This window comes from Peromyscus leucopus, chromosome 1 (genome assembly GCF_004664715.2).
Source record: "Peromyscus leucopus breed LL Stock chromosome 1, UCI_PerLeu_2.1, whole genome shotgun sequence".
NCBI classification, from domain to species: Eukaryota; Metazoa; Chordata; class Mammalia; order Rodentia; family Cricetidae; genus Peromyscus; species Peromyscus leucopus.
In genome coordinates this window covers 139,647,906-139,666,202 of record NC_051063.1, presented here as the reverse complement: position 1 = coordinate 139,666,202, position 18,297 = coordinate 139,647,906, and the positions used below count along the sequence as shown (strand labels likewise).

At 42.1% G+C, this 18,297-nt stretch overlaps 1 protein-coding gene across 5 annotated transcripts in view; it reads right to left on the bottom strand.

The window, feature by feature from the left end:
- Positions 1-18,297, bottom strand: part of Chd2 (chromodomain helicase DNA binding protein 2) — a 135,146-nt gene that overhangs the window by 88,836 nt on the left and 28,013 nt on the right. For 4 of the 5 annotated variants that reach the window (XM_028893291.2, XM_028893287.2, XM_037198651.1 and 1 more), the window contains 2 exons: positions 5,156-5,387; positions 1,294-1,380 (listed from right to left, as the gene is read on the bottom strand). In XM_028893291.2, coding sequence (XP_028749124.1) covers positions 1,294-1,380; positions 5,156-5,387 — 319 coding nt within the window. Of the gene's footprint in view, positions 1-1,293; positions 1,381-5,155; positions 5,388-18,297 lie in introns of those variants that run through there. The other variant, XM_037198655.1, reaches the window with a different exon arrangement.

Below are 18,297 nucleotides of genomic sequence, written 5' to 3'. Positions count from 1 at the left end.
TCAGCATTTAAAATACACCTTGCCTAGTAGGGTTGAGGAACAGAACTCTAAATATAAATTTTAAAAGCCACATGTGTTAGCAGTAACCATACAGGATGCTGCAGGTGTAAAACAACATAGGGAAATAGCACATTTAGTGAGTATGCCTTAAAGGCACTGCTGATGTATTCACTTTAGACTTGATTGACGAGCATCTGTAATCGTGAATGAAGAGCTAACAGCGCTAGGCCAAAGAAGGATTACAGTCACAGCCACTGGAACAGCTTCTTCCCTCAAACAAACAAAATGGCACTCCCCTGACGCTGTTAGTTTGGGTCCTACTAAGGATCTACTGATGCATGAAACAGGAAGGGCATACAGATGTGACTGGATATAAAGAGTACGGCCCAATGGCCAGGACACTGTGGGAAGGGGAAGCACAGGAACACCAGCTCAGAAGTCACTCAGAACTCAGACAGCAGACACATGCAGGTGTGGGCATGAACCTGACTGTCAGAGGACATGTACTGAAACCCAGACCTAGCTCTCCACACTTGCCTATCAACACAGAACTTCCACTGGAGGATGTCACACAGCTGAACAAACAGCAGAGAGGGACAGTGCACTGAGACAGGAGTGTCCCTTAGAAGCTGCTCTGCAAACCAATGGCACACCCTGAGAAACATGAAACGAGTCCACTCTAGGCACGTGGGAACCCAAACACTACCAGCTTTAAAAAGCACCAGTCTAGAGATGGATGTAGTGAGTGACAGGGTGCTTGCTACAAATGCTCAAGGACCAAGACTGTGGCCCCATCACTAAAAAAAAGGTACTCCATCTCTCATAGTTAGACCAGAAAATGAGTATTTTAGGAACTAGTTTTCTATCTCACATTACAATTGAGATAGAAAATGGAACTTTGTTTACATAAATGAAGAAAAACAAAGACATGAAACACTCCTCTTTCCTCTCTGGAGTAAATCCAAAATCATTTCCACGTTCCATTTGTTCAGCACTTAACAAAACATTAGGATAGTAGGTGTCTAAAGTGAACTGGTCACAATCACACACTCTCAGAAACTCCACTTTTAATTAACTGGCACCATGCCATCCTGGAATGAAGCATTAACTAGTATGTGTTGGGAAGTGTTTACTAACTTCTTGCCCCCCACCCCATCTGTTCATAGAAAGCCCCATTAGGTCACTTTTAACTGCCACACCTGAAGCTGTCTTTTAATAGTAATATACACCAGTCACAGAAGATGAGGTAAGATAGGGAACCAAAACACATCCCCTCAAATCATTTTTTCTTACCTCTTCCTTAATGTTAAATCGTGATGGTTCTTGTCTGCTTCGGTTTGACCGCCTAACCCCATAAACATCAGGATATTCTTCCCACATCTGCAAAATTAAGACTGCACATGAATCATTTCCTTAACTATATTACTATTATCAGTATTAGAACACTTATTTCAAATCAAACAAAATCATGTAACTACCCAAAGGGTTGTTTTGCTAGTTTGTTTTGTTTTGTTTTGTTTTGTTTTGAGCTGAGGATCGAACTCAGGGCCTTGCGCTTGCTAGGCAAGCCTAGCAAGTGCTCTACCACTGTGCTCAATCTCCAACCCTGTTTTGCTAGTTTTGAGAGAAAGCTAAGCGGTATCCTTTCAAAGGAACAGGCATTTTAAAAAAGTTTAACCATGCCTTCATGCCATTAAAACTGTTGAGCACTGCTTACTGTTACTACACTAAACCATCTGATTCCTTCAACAAAATACAAATTTCTGAGGAATTTTAAATTTCCTGATGCTTGCAGTTTCAATTAGAAACAAACAAAAAAACAAGCAGAAGAGCCCTGCAGAATCTAATCAAACAAGGCAGTACATCCAGCTGCCAGTTCTCAAGAAGAGAACCACCGACTTTCTCCCTAGCACTCCTACTTTACTTCACTAGCAGTAATGAGCCCTCTGCCTTTCAGACTCCTGCTATCGATTTTCAGCAATTTGAAAAGGTAACCTTCAAGGAGGGACTGGCTGAGGTGCTTTGTTTTTCCACTCTCTTCCCTACAGATAACTACGTTTAAGTAAACTGTTCTTTTTACATGAAATCACAGAAAAGCAAAAGGAATCTGAATGGACTGTGGGACACTGGCGTGAAGATGTTTAGACATGGTTAAACATGTGGAACAGATGTTAGAAAACCAAAGTTAGGAATAAGAGTTTTACTAAAAACAGAAGCAGTACCTGGGCGGTGGTGGTGCTCGCCTTTAATCCCTGCACTCGGGAGGCAGAGGCAAAGGCGGATCTCTGTGAGTTTGAGGCCAGCCTGGGCTACCAAGTGAGTTCCAGGACAGGCTCCAAAGCTACACAGAGAAACTCTGTCTCAAAAAAATCCAAGAAAAAGAAAAAAAGAAAAACAAAACAGAAGCAGCAGCCAATGTCATGAAAGCATTTGGAAATTCCAGGCAGAGTATATGCAAAGGACGAGGAACTACTGTCTGAGGCCAGCAGAATGTTTGCACTTAAGTATGTTTTCCCTGGGGAACTGGACAGCAAACATTCTCTGCTACATGGCTATTTCACTCTGAAAATGTAATGGGAAAGCAACCACAAAGTATCTAGATATGGGGGGTGGGGGGATGACACCGGACACCATGTTCCCAACATAGCATTTCTAAGTCTGGAACAGCATTGGCAACAAGTCCCATTGTGTTTCTTTGTCTTTAAAGTTTTAATATGACAAATAAACCTCACATGACTAAGTCAGGCATGGTGGTGCATGCCTTAAATCCCAGTACTCAGGAGACAGAGAAAGGCACACCACTGTACTTTCAAGGCCAGCCTGGTCTACACAGTGGACCTGCAGGACAGCCAGGATTGCATGCTGAGATCCTAACGGGGGTTGGGGGAACGACACGACACAACACCTGCCCTCAAAACAAAAAAAGACACTAAGCAAAGGAGGACAATAACCACTGACAAAAAAAAAAAAAAAAAAGATACAGCAAACTGAAACACAAGGAATAAACTGAAAAGCAAACAAGTAAAAATGGCCCAGGAATAGGCATATTAGAACCAGAATCCAATCTAATTGTATGATTCAATGTCTTCAATGTCGTCAGATTCCCTAATAATGGCTTTAGAATGATCCCAATCTTAAAGGACAAAAGGCCCAATCAGAGTTAGGAGCGATCAAATGGGAGGAAATACAAGTGGGAGAGGCAGGTAAATGCACAACACACTGGACCCACCTGGTACAGAAAGAAGTAGAAAGATGTGTCCGCTAGCCTTTCTGCCCACACCCACACCTATTCCTGTACGGACCTCTGAGAGAAATGATTTGTCTGACAACGCAGAGAATGTTATAGCGTCTTTTTTAGCTGAGACGCATCAGTCAGGCTAATATACCAGCCAGTCTCCCCTCTCTCAGACTTGCCTAGGCATACTGGCCCCAATGCTGCAACTGTGCTCCAAGTCATACTGTACTACTTACACCCCAAAGCAGCTTGTATTATTTGTCCCTTAGAGGCCACCTAATTCTGCTCTTCCCAAAAAGAGCTGACATGTGAACTCACTCACTATTGAGTGCCCCCTACATGGTTAATAAAACTTTCCTCCTGTTAGGGAAAGATGGGGGAAGCTAGCATGTAAAGAGGATGGATATACAAAGTAGTCTTTTTGGAATTTCTCATTCATGGTAATTCCTCTACGAGGTCCAGATAATTGGAATTATACATTTTTACCTTTTTAGTACTGATTGCCTTAACCATAAAAAAAATTATCTTAATATTTCTAAAGATGTAATTATCTCTTGAAATCTTATGTATGTTTGTGTGTGTATGTATGTATGCATATATGTATTCTTCTGGTGGAAACTGAAGATACAAATCCAATCTCAGTAATGCTTTCTCAAGCTGGGATTAGTGGCATACACTGCCTGTAAGTCCAGCTTCTGTGAGTTTGAGACATCTGGACTAAGAGTTCCAGGCCAGTCAGGGATATAGAGAGAGCCTATCTCAGAAAAATAAAATAAATCTAATACGTTTTTCTACCCCTTGCCATCCCCAGGCCCCTAAAAGTCAAATACCATTACACAATAACTTTGCTGAGAACTGAAATAACTGTTCAACTCAAGTCTGTCTCAAGAGCTCCAAATGCAAATTGTCTGAAAATTTTCACTACCACCTACAATTTACTATCATTTTTAATATGAAAACTAGTATGCAGAATATAAATTTAAACTTAGATTACAGCTTAAGTTTAAAAGATGACAGCATAAAATTTAATTTTATTAAGATTTTTTTTTTTGAAGAAACAGAAAGCAACGTTCTTTTGTAGTGGTTCGCATGTAACTCTCTCAGATAAAAATCTCACAAGTTCAGATGTGGTGGGCTGGGAAGTAGCTCTGCTGGCATAATGCTTGTCTAGCCTGCACAAACCCAGCACTGCAGAAAACCATGCATGACAGAAGTACATGCCTCTCATCCCAGCACAAGGGAGAGGAAGAATGAAGAGCTCAAGGTCACCCTCGGTTGCAGTGAGTTCAGGGTCAACCTGGGCTACATGACATCCTCTCCAAAAAAGAAGTTCAGACACCTGCTGATGAAGCCACATAATCACTAGTTCTTTTCCACAAAAAAAAGGGATGTATTCCAAACTTTGGACTCAATGTGAAAACGTTATGCAAGTTAATTTTTGCCTTTTGTAGTCTTTGCTATAAGATTCTTTTTTAATAAGTCAAATACAACTACAATGCCTTCACTCAGGCTGTTTTTCCTTTCCACTGCTCAGGCAAGGAAAACTCTCTTTATGACAGTGCAAGGTCAGGCCTGTAGTCCAGCACACAGGGTTGAAGGAGGAGCATCTTGAGTTCCAGGCCACACCAGGCTATACTGTAAGACCTTGTCTGAAAAAAAGGGCTGTGTGGAGAGGGAAGGACCGGTCAGGCATCATGGAGCACACCTCTCAGCACTTGGGAGACAGACACAGGAGGATCAGGAATGTAAACCCAGTCTTGGCTGTACTGCAAGCAAGTTCCTGGCTAGCCCAAGGTACATGGGACCCTATCTCCAGAAACAAACAAACACAAAAACATACTAATCAATCTTCTTTGGAAACACATTCTACTGGTTGGTCCTGGATAGGAACAAACTTGCAATATACAGCCCAGGAGATACCTTCTTCACATCAGCTATCCGTTCCTTCTTAGAGGCAGGCTTCTCTTTGGCTTCTGGAAGGACTGGCTGTGATTTGGAACCTGCTGATTCACTCTCAGATTCTGACTGACTCTCAGAAGATTCAGAACTGCTATTGGACTCGCTGCCATGTCCACTTCCAGGATCGCTGCCCTGTTCACTTTCCGACTGACTGCCAGAGTCTGAACCCGAAGCTTCTTCAGAGGCCGAATGACTTAACAGAGAGAAAGGCAGAGAGAGAAAGCCTTAGAAACATTTAACAACTGCCACATAAATTGGGTTTTTAAATCCCCTGGTAATGTCTTCAGACCACAATTACAGCAATTTAGCATCCCCATCTTCAAATTCATTTTTATTCTTGTGCTGCAAATAATGCTTTCCTATCATTTTCAACCTTGACCTTCGCAGTTTTTGACACCATACGTATACCAGGTGATTTACATTTTCACACATTCCAGTGAACATAGGCCCCTTCATTCCAATGGGTATTTAAGGAACTCTCTAAGATCTCACCGAAACACTACAATCAGTCTACTAAATCATATCTAAGTACCAATATCCCCTTCAAAACAAAAATATTAATAATTTCAGAAATGACAAAAACAAACCCATCCCCAAAGGAAGAATGCTATTATCTAATCAGTGGTTCTCAATGACAGGGGTTAGACACAGGGTTGGGATCTATACACATCATCTATAGTCCACAGGTCCTGCTTCAAAGCAATGACTGTAATGATAATCCCATCACCAGTCTGATAATGGCCTGTGTACATCCAATCCCCTTCCTCACTGGAAACTACCCTCAGATAAGAACAATCTCGAGGCAGTAACAATGGTGAATGCCACAAAACAAACTTTAGGTTAAGAGGGAGACACAGGAGCACAAAGCTTGAGATGGAAGTTTCCTATTTATCACCATTGCATCTTTCAAACTAGAACTGAGGTCACACAACTTAACAAATGACTACAGAGGAGAGAAGCGGACTGCAGGTGGACAGCAGGGGGCCCTAGGCTTCAGTATATATATATATATATATGGTGTGGTGGTGCACACTCAGAAGACCTAGAAATTCAAAGGCAGCCTCTGCTACAAAAACAAGTTGGAGGCCAGCCTGGAATACATGTTCTCCTGCCAAAATATGAAAAAAAGAAAGAAAATAAATTACTGGAAACTTGAAATCATCCAAATCTACAAAAAGTACATCACAGTAGAGGTCTTTAAGTCAAGACAAGATGACGAAATGAAAAAACTTGTCTCTAAGAAGGAAAGGTGGAAGAAATACAAACCTGATCATCTCAGTGTCAGGCATTATGCTAAATACTTTATACATATTTATTCTCCAGAACAATCCTATGAAAAGACAAGAGACTTTAAGAAACTCAGCCTCTCTCTCTTCCTTTGGAAATCTATACCTATCCCATCTCTCCCTTTCTAGCTGTATATTTTTTTCCATTGAATTGTACGTGTATCAGTATTCTGCCTGCATGTGAGTCTGCGTGTGTGCAGTACGCACAGAAGCAGTTGGATCCCCTGGACTGGAGTTACAGCTGCTGTGAGGAGTCGTGAGAATCAACAGGATAGTCCTCTGAGAGACCAGCGAACACTCGTAACTGCAGAGCCGTCTCTCCAGTCCCCTAGCTGTGCCGCTGTTGACCCTGCTCCACCCACCTCCAGAGTCGTGAACGTTATACAGCAGCTACGAAAGAAAGCAGCAATACTTCACCACAAACGCCTCCCTTACCCAGAAAGTGGGAACCTGAGCCTCGCACACCGCCTCAGACTCCCTAACACGAAGTTCTCCCAGCCCGGGAGTAGGTAACACAAAACTCAAGAGTAACAAAACGACTTTGTTAGCTTTAGCTGTCACCATTTGCACACAGAGATGAAGAACTAGCTGCAAAATTTCCTTATAACTTAGAGATTCAGAAGGGACATTCTCCCTGAAATGGAAGCAAGGAAGAATCTAAAAGCTACCCAGCTGAGTGCTTACAAAGGTCTGCCCCTTATAGCCCAGACACCCCAGCCTGGTCTTTTTAGCCTCTGACGATTGCCCCCATGCTCATGTCTGTATGATTCCCACCTCTGTCTCTAAGATTTACTTTTTTTTTTTTTTTTTTGTATTAGTGTTTTGTTTCATGTTTGTCTATGTACCATAGGCCAGAAGAAGGTATCAGATATCAGATAACCCGGAACTGGAGTTACAGACAGTTGTGAGCTACCATGTAGTTTCAGGGAACTGAAGCTAAGGTTGTCTACAAAACCGGTAAGCCCTCTTAATTGCTGGGCCCTCTCTCCAACCCCCTGCTCATCTCTTCATCATTCCTTCCCTCATCCACATTTGCTCCATGTAACACTTGTAGAAGCATGGCATAAATCCCAGTACCATTCACCTCCAATTCAGTACACAGTGCTTATGCAGCAAACTAAGTAACTTTGAGAACTTGGGTATCATCTTCTGCAAGAAAGCATGCTTTGCTCTCTCACGTACCACGCTCAACCTATTAGGCACTTCCAAATGCTGACCTATCACTGCAATTACCACCATGAAAGTAAAAACTGGCAGCCCTACCTTGGTATCGGCTTCAACTTCCAACCTCTGCTACCTCTCACTTTTCACCAGGACTCCTGCCCCTAGGAAACTGAATCCAAAGCCCCAGCAGTTGGGTTGGGGGAATGGCTCAGTGGTATAGTGCTTGCCTAGTCATGCATAATCTGAGGCTTGGTCCCACAACACCTGTTAAAGACTGACAAATAGAAGATTGGGTCAAGTCCAGCTATTTACTTGACACTTACATTACCCTGTCTCCATTTGTCCCATCCTATAAAAATAATGTGGTCACTCGTCAAAACAGGCTTGAAAGCTTAGGCCATCTTCTCAATGTTCCTTGTGCCTGGTATATTGCAGATTACTGACTGAGCTAGAATAATACAATGTACCTGCCTTCGTTTCCCAGCAGAACTCCAGACAAGAACTGTGGGTGGAGTCACATGACCATCACCACAACCAAAATTGTCAGAACAGCACAGGAGTCAACAAACTTACTCTCTGAGAAAAGAAATATGCCAATGTTAACTACCTGCTTAAAGACCCAGGGAAAAAGCCATGAAAGACAGCTTTAGTCCACTGCAGAAACCAGTAAGGCCAGTTAACTAGAAAGGCTTTTAGTCCTGTGCTAAACAGCAAGAATCACAGGAGACTTAACAGAATGTCAATGCCATGTCAGAAAGACAGTTCTCTGTGAAATGCCACACAATGAAGCTGGATTTCAATGTTTACTTGGGTTATTTTCAAATTGTTCTCTTAATAAGCTATAAATAGCTGTGATTCATTTCTGTATATCTTTATTTCTAAGCAGAATATTTAGGTTCTTTTGCCATTGCTCACTCTAACCAGTAAAGCTATAAATATTCTTGTATATACCTTCTTCTAAGACAGCTGTGTTTCTATTTGTGTACAAGTAACCATTAGGAATGTAACACTGCATACAATTATCACAAAAACACCCACATTCCCATTAGCACACATATATGTATGTAAATGTCAATCTACAAATTTGTTCAGTGGCTGATTCTGTCAGAAGGGGAAGGCTGGTAGATTTCATAGATCAGCTTATGCTTGTAAAATAAAAAATAAAACTCGATAAAAATCAAACCTAAAGAAACAAAGCTATAGTCTCCTGTGGAGCCGAGAGACACAGGTGTACGTAGGTAAGACACCGGTATTCTTAGGGCTTTAGTGGTGAGCTCACAGCTGTTTAGAATTCTTAGATATTTTTAATGTATAAACTGGTTCACTAACCAAAATAAACACGCATGGGAATCAGTCAGTATATGACTAAGCAACTTAAAATTTATTTTTTACCAGGCAGTGGTAGCTCACAGTGGTAGCTATAATTCCAGTACTCATCAGACAGAAGCATGTGGAGAGCTCTGTGAGTACCAGGCCAGCCTAGAAGGTCTAAAAGGCAACCTTCAGGATAACCAGGACTACACAGTAAAACTCCAAAATCAATAAAAATAATTATTTTTGCCTAAGTATAAGGACACAGGCCTGTCATCATGAAATCAAGGTAAGCATGGACTATACAAAAACAAAGAAAGGGAACTTTATTTGGAACAGGCAAGTTAGATGCAAGACTTAACATATTCCAGGAGGAGGAGGAATGCTATCCATAAAAGTAAAATTCTTTTTTTTTCTTTTGATTGTTGTTTGAGACAGAAATTACCTTGAACTCAGAGATGCACCTGCCTCTACCTCACTAGTGCTGGGATTAGAAAAACAAGAGAAAAAGTTCCTTACTGTTGGAAAATAAACAAAACTTGTTTTAACCTGTACTACTCAGAGAACCAGCAGCTGAAGTAACACATTTCCTAATACCTGGAATACTAAGTACTTCAGGACTACACCATAGGTTTCCCACGATTCAAAGAAATCCCCCAAGACCAGGAGACAGCCTGGATCCTTCCAGAGAGAGAGAGAGAGAGAGAGAGAGAGAAGGGGAGAGGGGAGAGGGGAGGAGAGGGGAGAGGGGAGGAGAGGGGAGGAGAGGGGAGAGGGGAGGGAGGGGAGAGGGGAGGGAGGGAGGGAGGGGAGGGAGGGAGGGAGAGGGGAGAGAGGGGAGAGAGAGAAGAGCCCAATTCAGCTCATAGGTGACATTACTTAAATAAAAACTCCCACTAATGAGTCCACTAATGAGTAGGATTGTCTGTCTTTCAAAGTGTAATAGTTAAGCCGGGCGGTGGTGGCGCACACCTTTAATCCCAGCACTTGGGAGGCAGAGGAAGGTGGATCTTTGTGAGTTCAAGGCCAGCCTGGACTACCAAGTGAGTTCCAAGGGAGGGAGAGGAAGGTGGATCTTTGTGAGTTCAAGGCCAGCCTGGACTACCAAGTAAGTTCCAAGAAAGGCGCAAAGCTACACGGAGAAACCCTGTCTCGAAAAACCAAAAAAAAAAAAAAAGTGTAATAGTTAACAAAGCAGTTGAAACTTAAAATTCATAGGAATTATCCACTACAGCCTCATAAAAATAAATTAAAAATTTGAAAATTATTCAAACTCTAATTGCAAACAAATTTCATACTTTTCAACTGAACAAAAAAAAAAAAAACTGGTATGTGTCAAAATCCAAGAGAGAGAAGAAAAGAAACAGACAACACCTTTACTAAGGTTTTTATGAAATGGATCGATCTTTCTTAAAACTGGACTTGGGCCGGGCGGTGGAAGCTCACACCTTTAATCCCAGCACTCGGGAGGCAGAGGCAGGTGGATCTCTGTGAGTTCAAGGCCAGCCTGGGCTACCAAGTGAGTTCCAGGAAAGGCGCAAAGCTACACAGAAAAACCCTGTCTCGAAAAACCAAAAAATAAAGAAAAAAGAAAAACAAAAAACAAAAAAACTGGACTTGGAAACTAAGTCATTTCCGTTTCTTAAAGTGCCATTTTCAAAATGGCCACAAGAGGACAGCACAACAACAGTCCACTTAAAAGAGAAAGCCTGTGGGTTCTCTAAGAGCCTCCATTTCAGCACACTGGTGTTTATTTTCCTAACTTACAAAATGGCTGAAGAAGTACTGACTCCTGGACTGAACTTTTTGGTTACTGCAGGTAAACGCAAAACCTGAAAGACCACAAGGTAAGTCTATACCGAAACTCCACAAAGTGGTATCCACACAAAGTTTGCATTATAGACATTTAAAGTGTCAAAAATATGCAAAAAGCGAGCCTGGCGGTGGTGCGCACACCTTTAATCCCAGCACTCGGGAGGCAGAGCCAGGCGGATCTCTGTGAGTTTGAGGCCAGCCTGGGCTACCAAGTGAGCTCCAGGAAAGGCGCAAAACTATGCAGAGTAACCCTGTCTCGGGAAAAAAAAAAAAAAAAAAAAAAAAAATATATATATATATATATATATATATATGCAAAAAGCCTAATCCTTGCATTAATCCTATAAAGACAGAATCCTAATGTGTTAAGGATGTCTGAATTACAGGATCTGCACTATCTACTCCAGTGTGGTATTGCTGACCTTGCATTGCACATATTTTCCAGTCAAACACATTATCAAATCAACCAAGCTGCCATATGACCGCTCTTTCTAGGCCATGGCTAGATAGGTGTCTTAAAGGAAATGGAAAGGGAAGGATACTTCAGAGTTCTCACTGACAAAGAATATATAACAACTCTTAAGCTTTGTTTTGTTTTTTGTTGTTGGGTTTTTTTGTTTTGTTTTGTTTTTGTTTTTGTTTTTCAAGACAGGGTTTCTCTGTGTAGCTTTGCACCTTTCCTGGAGCTCGCTCTGTAGACCAGGCTGGCCTCAAACTCACAGAGTGCTGGAATTAAAGGCATGCGCTACCACCACCTGGCTTAAGCTTTGTTTTTAAGATCTTTTATGCTTCTAAGTTCAAGTCTTCAGATTCTGAATAAGTTATAGTATAAACATGGCTAAGCCAAGTAAATTAGGAAAACAAAGTTCAATGTATACATTAACAAAAAATATACAACATATGAATTCTGGCAATTCAAAAATCCAGTAAGAAATTCAGCAAAAACAACAAACACACAACCACAAAAAAGAAACTGAAGTGGCCAATAAACTTAATAAGCTATAACAAGCAGGGTGGTGGTGGCACAGGCCTTTAATTAATCCCAGCACTCAGGAAGCAGAAGCAGGAGGATCTCTGTGAAGTCGAGGCCAGCCTGGTCTACAGAGTGAGTTCCAGAACAGCCAGAGCTGTTACATTGAGAAGCCTTGTCTCGGAAAAAAACCAAACCACATCCCACCCCCCAAAAAAATCACATACAAATCCTGCAAACCAGTATGTAAGTATGTTACCTAGATATCAAAGTTGGGCAACAGCCAAACATGAAATTATTCCATGCTAGAAGAAAAAAAAAAATCTACATATCTATGTAATTCACAAGATGTGAAGTATCCATACTATTCATACCAATCTGAACAGGATTGGGTCTTAATATATCTGTAAATACAAGTGACAAATTTCAAAACTATACAAACTACAAATACTTTTTATGCCAAGTGAGCACAAAAGTGACAGCAGTAAGCCAGTGCCTTTAATCCCAGCACTCGAGAGGCAGAGCCAGGCGGATCTCTGGGGGTTCGAGGCCAGCCTGGGCTACAGAGTGAGCTCCAGGACAGGCACCAAAACTACACAGAGAAACTCTGTCTTGAAAAGCCAGAAGAAGAAAAACAAACCAGCGACAGGGGTAAAAGGGTATGATGGAGTGTAGCTATGTCTTAACTCTCTTATAAAAACTTACTCTTTCAGCCTCTCGTTACTTCATAATTTTTCAAAGGTTTATTTTGTTTTTGAGACAAGGTCTCACTAGGAAGCTCTGGCTAGCCTGAAACTTGTAGACCAAACTAGAACTCAGAGATCCCCAAGTGCTGGAGCTAAAAGTATACCACTATAGTCAGCAAGGTTTCTTTTTACCATATAACTGATCCCTTCCTAGGATTCAGTTCTTCTGGAAGTTTCCTTAACAATGACACCATAGACTCTTTCTTGGCCAAGCTAGACAGGAATAATTATGGAGAAATCTGGTTAAGGCCTCTCCCCTTATGCCAGGTCAGGAATTCCAATCGAGCTAACACTACTGTGAAGGCAAATCTGCCTATATGAGCTTCACTGCTTTACTGAATTCTGACGTTTTATTTTCTCCGATCTCAACAAGAACAAAACAATAAACTAAATGCCTTTCCATCCCCACGTACCTTGTTTTTGTTTTTGACACAGGGTTTCTTGACAAAGCCCTGGCTGGCTGGCTGTCCTGCAACTCTGTAAGTAGACCAGGCTGGCCTTGAACTCACAAAAATCTGACTGCCTCTGCTGGGACTAAATGTGTGCACCGCTATGCCAGGCTGTTTACAGCAACATCTTTTTGTTTTGTTTTGGTTTGGTTTTAGAGACAGAGTTCCTCTGGGTAACAGCCCTGGCTGTCTTGGAACTTGCTCTGTAGACCATGCTGGCTTTGAACTCAGAGATTCATTTGCCCACCTCTGCTTCCCAAGTGCTGGGATTAAAGGCATGCATCACCAAGCCCATTTTACAGCAGCATCTTAATTACTCTGCAACCCCAGTGCTCTAGGCTTCCTTCCACTTCATCAGATGTAATCCTACCCAACACAAATCAGAAACCACCCCCACCATCTTACTTCCCAAAAAAAAAAAAAAGGTCCCTCAGCAGAGGATTTCAGCAGAAGAGAAAGGGGAAGTAAAAGGCCAGTGGAGGGTGAAAACAACTGAATCCCCTATGTGCATGCATGAAACTGTCAAAGAATTTAAGAGTTTCTTTAGCAGGCCTTCAAGACATAACTCCAGAAGCCACCAAAATCAGTATTTATGGCTACAAAAACCTTAATTTCAACTTGCTTGAGGAGCCCAAACTCACAATTTACTTCCCTGAGTGCCTCTTTATTAACAGCTGTGCTTAAATTGTACATTAAAAATATATACTGGGCCAATATAGCAAATCTCTATTTTATATCTATCAACCTGAAATGAAATTCTTTTCTGTGGTGAAGCAGTGAGTCCCGCTTTAACTGAAAAACATTTTTCAAGGTAGTGGCGGCAGAGAAACTGCATGTGTCTGCTCCCCCTTCCACTGACATCTATCTCACTGTTAATCTATGAAAGGCCAAGGATTTGGACCAGGCTACTACACCAGTCAACAAGAAACCAAACCAAAATGGAGTCACTCACGCTAAACTTGTAAATTGTCTCCCTTACCTTCAGGACAATTTACATTGGCACAATCAAATTCTCTCTATTTTACAACCTCAAGTAAGCGGACCTGCCCTGCTTTTTGTCTCCTGTTTTAACAGACTGCTCCTAAAACTGCTCCTCCACACCTTCCTACTTAACTGATGGAAAGCTGCTAGCCTCGATCTTCAAATGTTTGTTAAAAACTATCATTTCATCCCAGCACTCAGGAGGCAGAGCCAGGCGGATCTCTGTGAGTTCGAGGCCAGCCTGGTCTCCAAAGCGAGTTCCAGGAAAGGTGCAAAGCTACACAGAGAAACCCTGTCTCGAAAAAACAAAAAAAAAAAAACTGTCATTTCATTTTCACTTGAAAGAAAACTACTCAAAATGGCACTTACAATTTCATGGAATAGCAAAGCTAAATCCCAACTGTGTTCTCAAATTAAGGCAGCCAGTGGTCTGCAGTTTACAGCAAAATGGCAGAGGGCTTCCCAGCATTCATAAGGCCCTCTAGGTTCAACACCCCGTACGGGTGAGAGTAACAGACCTGGTGGTTTAGGCCTAGAAGCCTAGCTATTACTGAGGCTAGGGCAGCAAGGATACCCAGAATTGAAAAAGAAAACCATATAACTAGCTGTTTCTGAAATTCTCATCTGGGACTAGGCAGAAGTCACCTTAAGCTTTCTCATGCTACTTCTGTTCCCCAATAATCAACATTCTCACCATCTTAAATGGTTTACCAAGTACCACAAAATTGGCCTAACCAGCAGATAGGGGTGTGAATGGCATCAAAGAGGCTGGATATGGTCTACATGGAGGATCATATGCATAGTTCATTAGGATCTGACAACAGTTATATACGAAGACAAAAAGACAAAAAGAAAGCTTTCCACTCAGAAAAAAAAAAAAAAAGACCAACCACCTAAACCACCTAGCTGAAGAGAAGCTACAAGGGACACCTCCCTGAATTCATGAACAAGGTTCTAACCAACCATCAAAGGGGACATTTACATTCTGAACACTAAGAATAAAGAACTAGTTTGGCCAGGAGTTCCCTTTAAACCTCCGAGTCTTCTATTTTCTTATTAGCTAACTTATAGACTATAACTTTTATAGACTTTTATAAAGTAGATGGTGTTGACGAAACTGCAAAGTTCAAAGGAGATTAAAAGCCCTGGTTACCATCCCAATTATAAATATGAAACATATGCCCATGTCCTCAAGAGTCCTTGGAGCTAGCTAAGAAAACAAGGTGAGGGGCCTCACTTTAGCAATCACCAACATTCACTAAGAGAACGCCACTGCGTTTTTAGTTACCCACACTTCCTACATTGGGATGCCTCTGACAGGGCTGGAACTGGAGTATTGAGGGGAGTGCCTATGTTCGTAGGCTGTTGGCATCCCACACTTCTATACACTAGATGTCAAAGCACCTCAGCACCTGGGAATAACCAAAAATATATCCAAAAAGATGAAACTGGGGATGGGGGCCACACAATGTCAAGGGTGAAAGCTGCCACTGTCTGTAACCCTGCTTCAGAAGCACAGGATTACCACCTATTGTTTTAAAAGATGAAAAAGCTCAGAAGCTCCTGCACAGAATTCTACAGATAAAAAAGAAGCAAAACACTGGGTGTTGGGAGTTCACACAGCCATAACACCATCACTCAGGAGGCCAGGGCTAAACTGACTCAAATACCAGTCCAACCTGGGTAAAACCGCCTGCAAAAAAAAAAAATAATAATAATAATAATAATAACCAAAAGGAGAAAAAGAACAGAGATCCAAACTGTAGAGCTCTCTATTCACCTGTCACACAACCCTCCCCTGCTGCCCAAACTATGAAACCTGCAGCCACCTGAGTCTACTGTTCAATAAATACTCCTGGATATAATCCCTAAACCATCCTATCTTAACACTTCCAGCAAGACACCTGGATATTAATAAGCAACCCAGGTGATTAATTCTTAGCAAGAATATTTCTGGAGTTAAATGTCAACATAAAGCTGAACTAAAGGGCAAACTTGTGTTAAAGAGAAAAGGAATGAATACTACAGAAGTTTGGTCATCGGTCCCAACTTTCACCTTAGCAGCCATACACAGACCTCGTGAATGTCCAACCACCTATATCTGAATGTGAACAGGGGACACACTAATCCCTGAGATTCTCACCATCCACCTGATCTAGGACCATCTACAGACAACCGCCTCAAGAGGAGCTCTCCCTTCCCCTAACCTGCTACACAATCTATAAATCCACTTGGTTTTGACACTTGTTCTCATTATCCAGCTAATTCTCAAGCAAAATATGCACAGAAATTCAACTTAGGATACAGGGGAGGGAGACCACAAGCACGAATTTTCATGCATTCTAGACTAACCCAAAGTGCATGTGTGAATAAAAGCCAAAGGACAAAAGAGCAAGTTCTAAGGTTTCCATGACCTCCCCATCTACCCTACCCTTTCAGGATTCCAAGGAAACCACTTCAATGGCCACACGAAGTTTTGATGTAAAACACTAGCCTTTGGAAGATCACATCCACAATATACAGTACTCCTGAGGTTTTTTGTTTCTTTAAAATGGAAAAGGCTAGCTGGGAAATGGTAGCACATGCCTTTAGTCCCAGCACTGGCGGGGAGCAGAGGCAGGTGGATCTCTGAATTTGTGGCTAGCCTGGTCTACAGAGTGAGTTCCAGGATAGCCAGGGCTGTTACGCAGAGAAACCATCTTGAAAAACCAAACATAAATAAATAAAGTGAGAAGGCTGGGAAGAAGCAGTATGAGCACTTGCTTTGCGAACATGAAGACCTGAATTCAAATCCCGAGAACCCTCATAAAAACACAAGTGTAGGCTGGAGATGGCCCACTGCTAAAGAGCACTTTTCTTCCAGAGGACCCAGATTCAATTCCCAGCACCCACATGGCAGCTCATGTCTATAACTCCAGTTCCAAAGGGATCCAAACCCTTTTCTGGTCTCCAAGGGCAGCAGGAACACATAAAGTGCACAAACATACATACAGAAAACACTCATACAAATAAAATACAAATATATAAAAATAATTATTTAAAAATAGTTAGCCACTGTGCATGCCTTAATCCTAGAACTCAAGAGGCAGAAACAGGCAGATCTCTGAAAATTCAAAGAAAACCTGGTCTTCATAGTTCCAAGGCTTCCAGAACTATATAGTGAGACTGGCTTTTTTTTTTTTTTTCTTGGTTTTTCGAGACAGGGTTTCTCTGTGTAGCTTTGCGCCTTTCCTGGAACTCACTTGGTAGCCCAGGCTGGCCTCGAACTCACAAAGATCCACCTGCCTCTGCCTCCCGAGTGCTGGGATTAAAGGCGTGCGCCACCAACGCCCGGCCCAGACTGGCTTTTTTTTAAAGGCAAGTGTGGCCTGAAAATGCAATGCTGTGACATAGAGAGAAGGACCACTGGAACTTGCTAGCCTAGCTCCAGATTTAGTGAGACCCTATATCTCAAAGGAATAGGGCAGACAGTGATAGAGGCTACCCAATGACATCCTCTTCTGGCCTCACTGTGTACATGAACTACATACACCACACAATGAATGAATGAATGAATGTAAAAGCTTTAGGAGAAGGAGAAGAGGATGATCCAAGATGTTTTACTACATCTCCTCTACAGCTTTCTCTGAATCAGCAAAGGGGACAGCAACCATTCATGGCAACCTTAAGCCATCCAAGAGCCAGCTACCAAAACTCTGAGTCACAATCCCACCACTCATTCCCTTATACTTCAATTTTCTCATCTTTCACAAACAAGGACGCTAATCACACCTCTTCGTGAACAGGCTGGGTTCATAGCAGGCACAACAAATGGAGGCTCTTACTGCGTCTCCTCATTATTTTCTTTTTTCTTTTTTTTTTTTTTTTTTTTTTTTTTTTGGTTTTTCGAGACAGGGTTTCTCTGTGTAGCTTTGCGCCTTTCCTGGGACTCACTTGGTAGCCCAGGCTGGCCTCGAACTCACAGAGATCCGCCTGCCTCTGCCTCCCGAGTGCTGGGATTAAAGGCATGCGACACCACCTCCCGGCTTCATTATTTTCTTTTAAACAGTCTCTCACAATCATTTCATCTACATGCTTGATGCCTACCAACATACAAAAATTACAAGCACAAGGCTGGTCAGGGCTCGGTGGTACGTGTCTTTAATGCCTGTACTCTGGGGCCGGAGGCAGGCAGATCTGAGGCTGATCTGAGGCCACCCTGGTCTACAGCATTCCAGGACAGCCAGGGCTACAGAGAACGAAGACCCCTCAAAAATCAAAAAGAAAGGGGGGGGGGCAAGTATGGTGACACTTGCCTTTATTCCCTCCCAGCAGCACTGGAGGCAGAGGCAAGGCAGACTGAATTCAAAGGTCAGCCTGGTCTACACAGTGAGTTATAAGA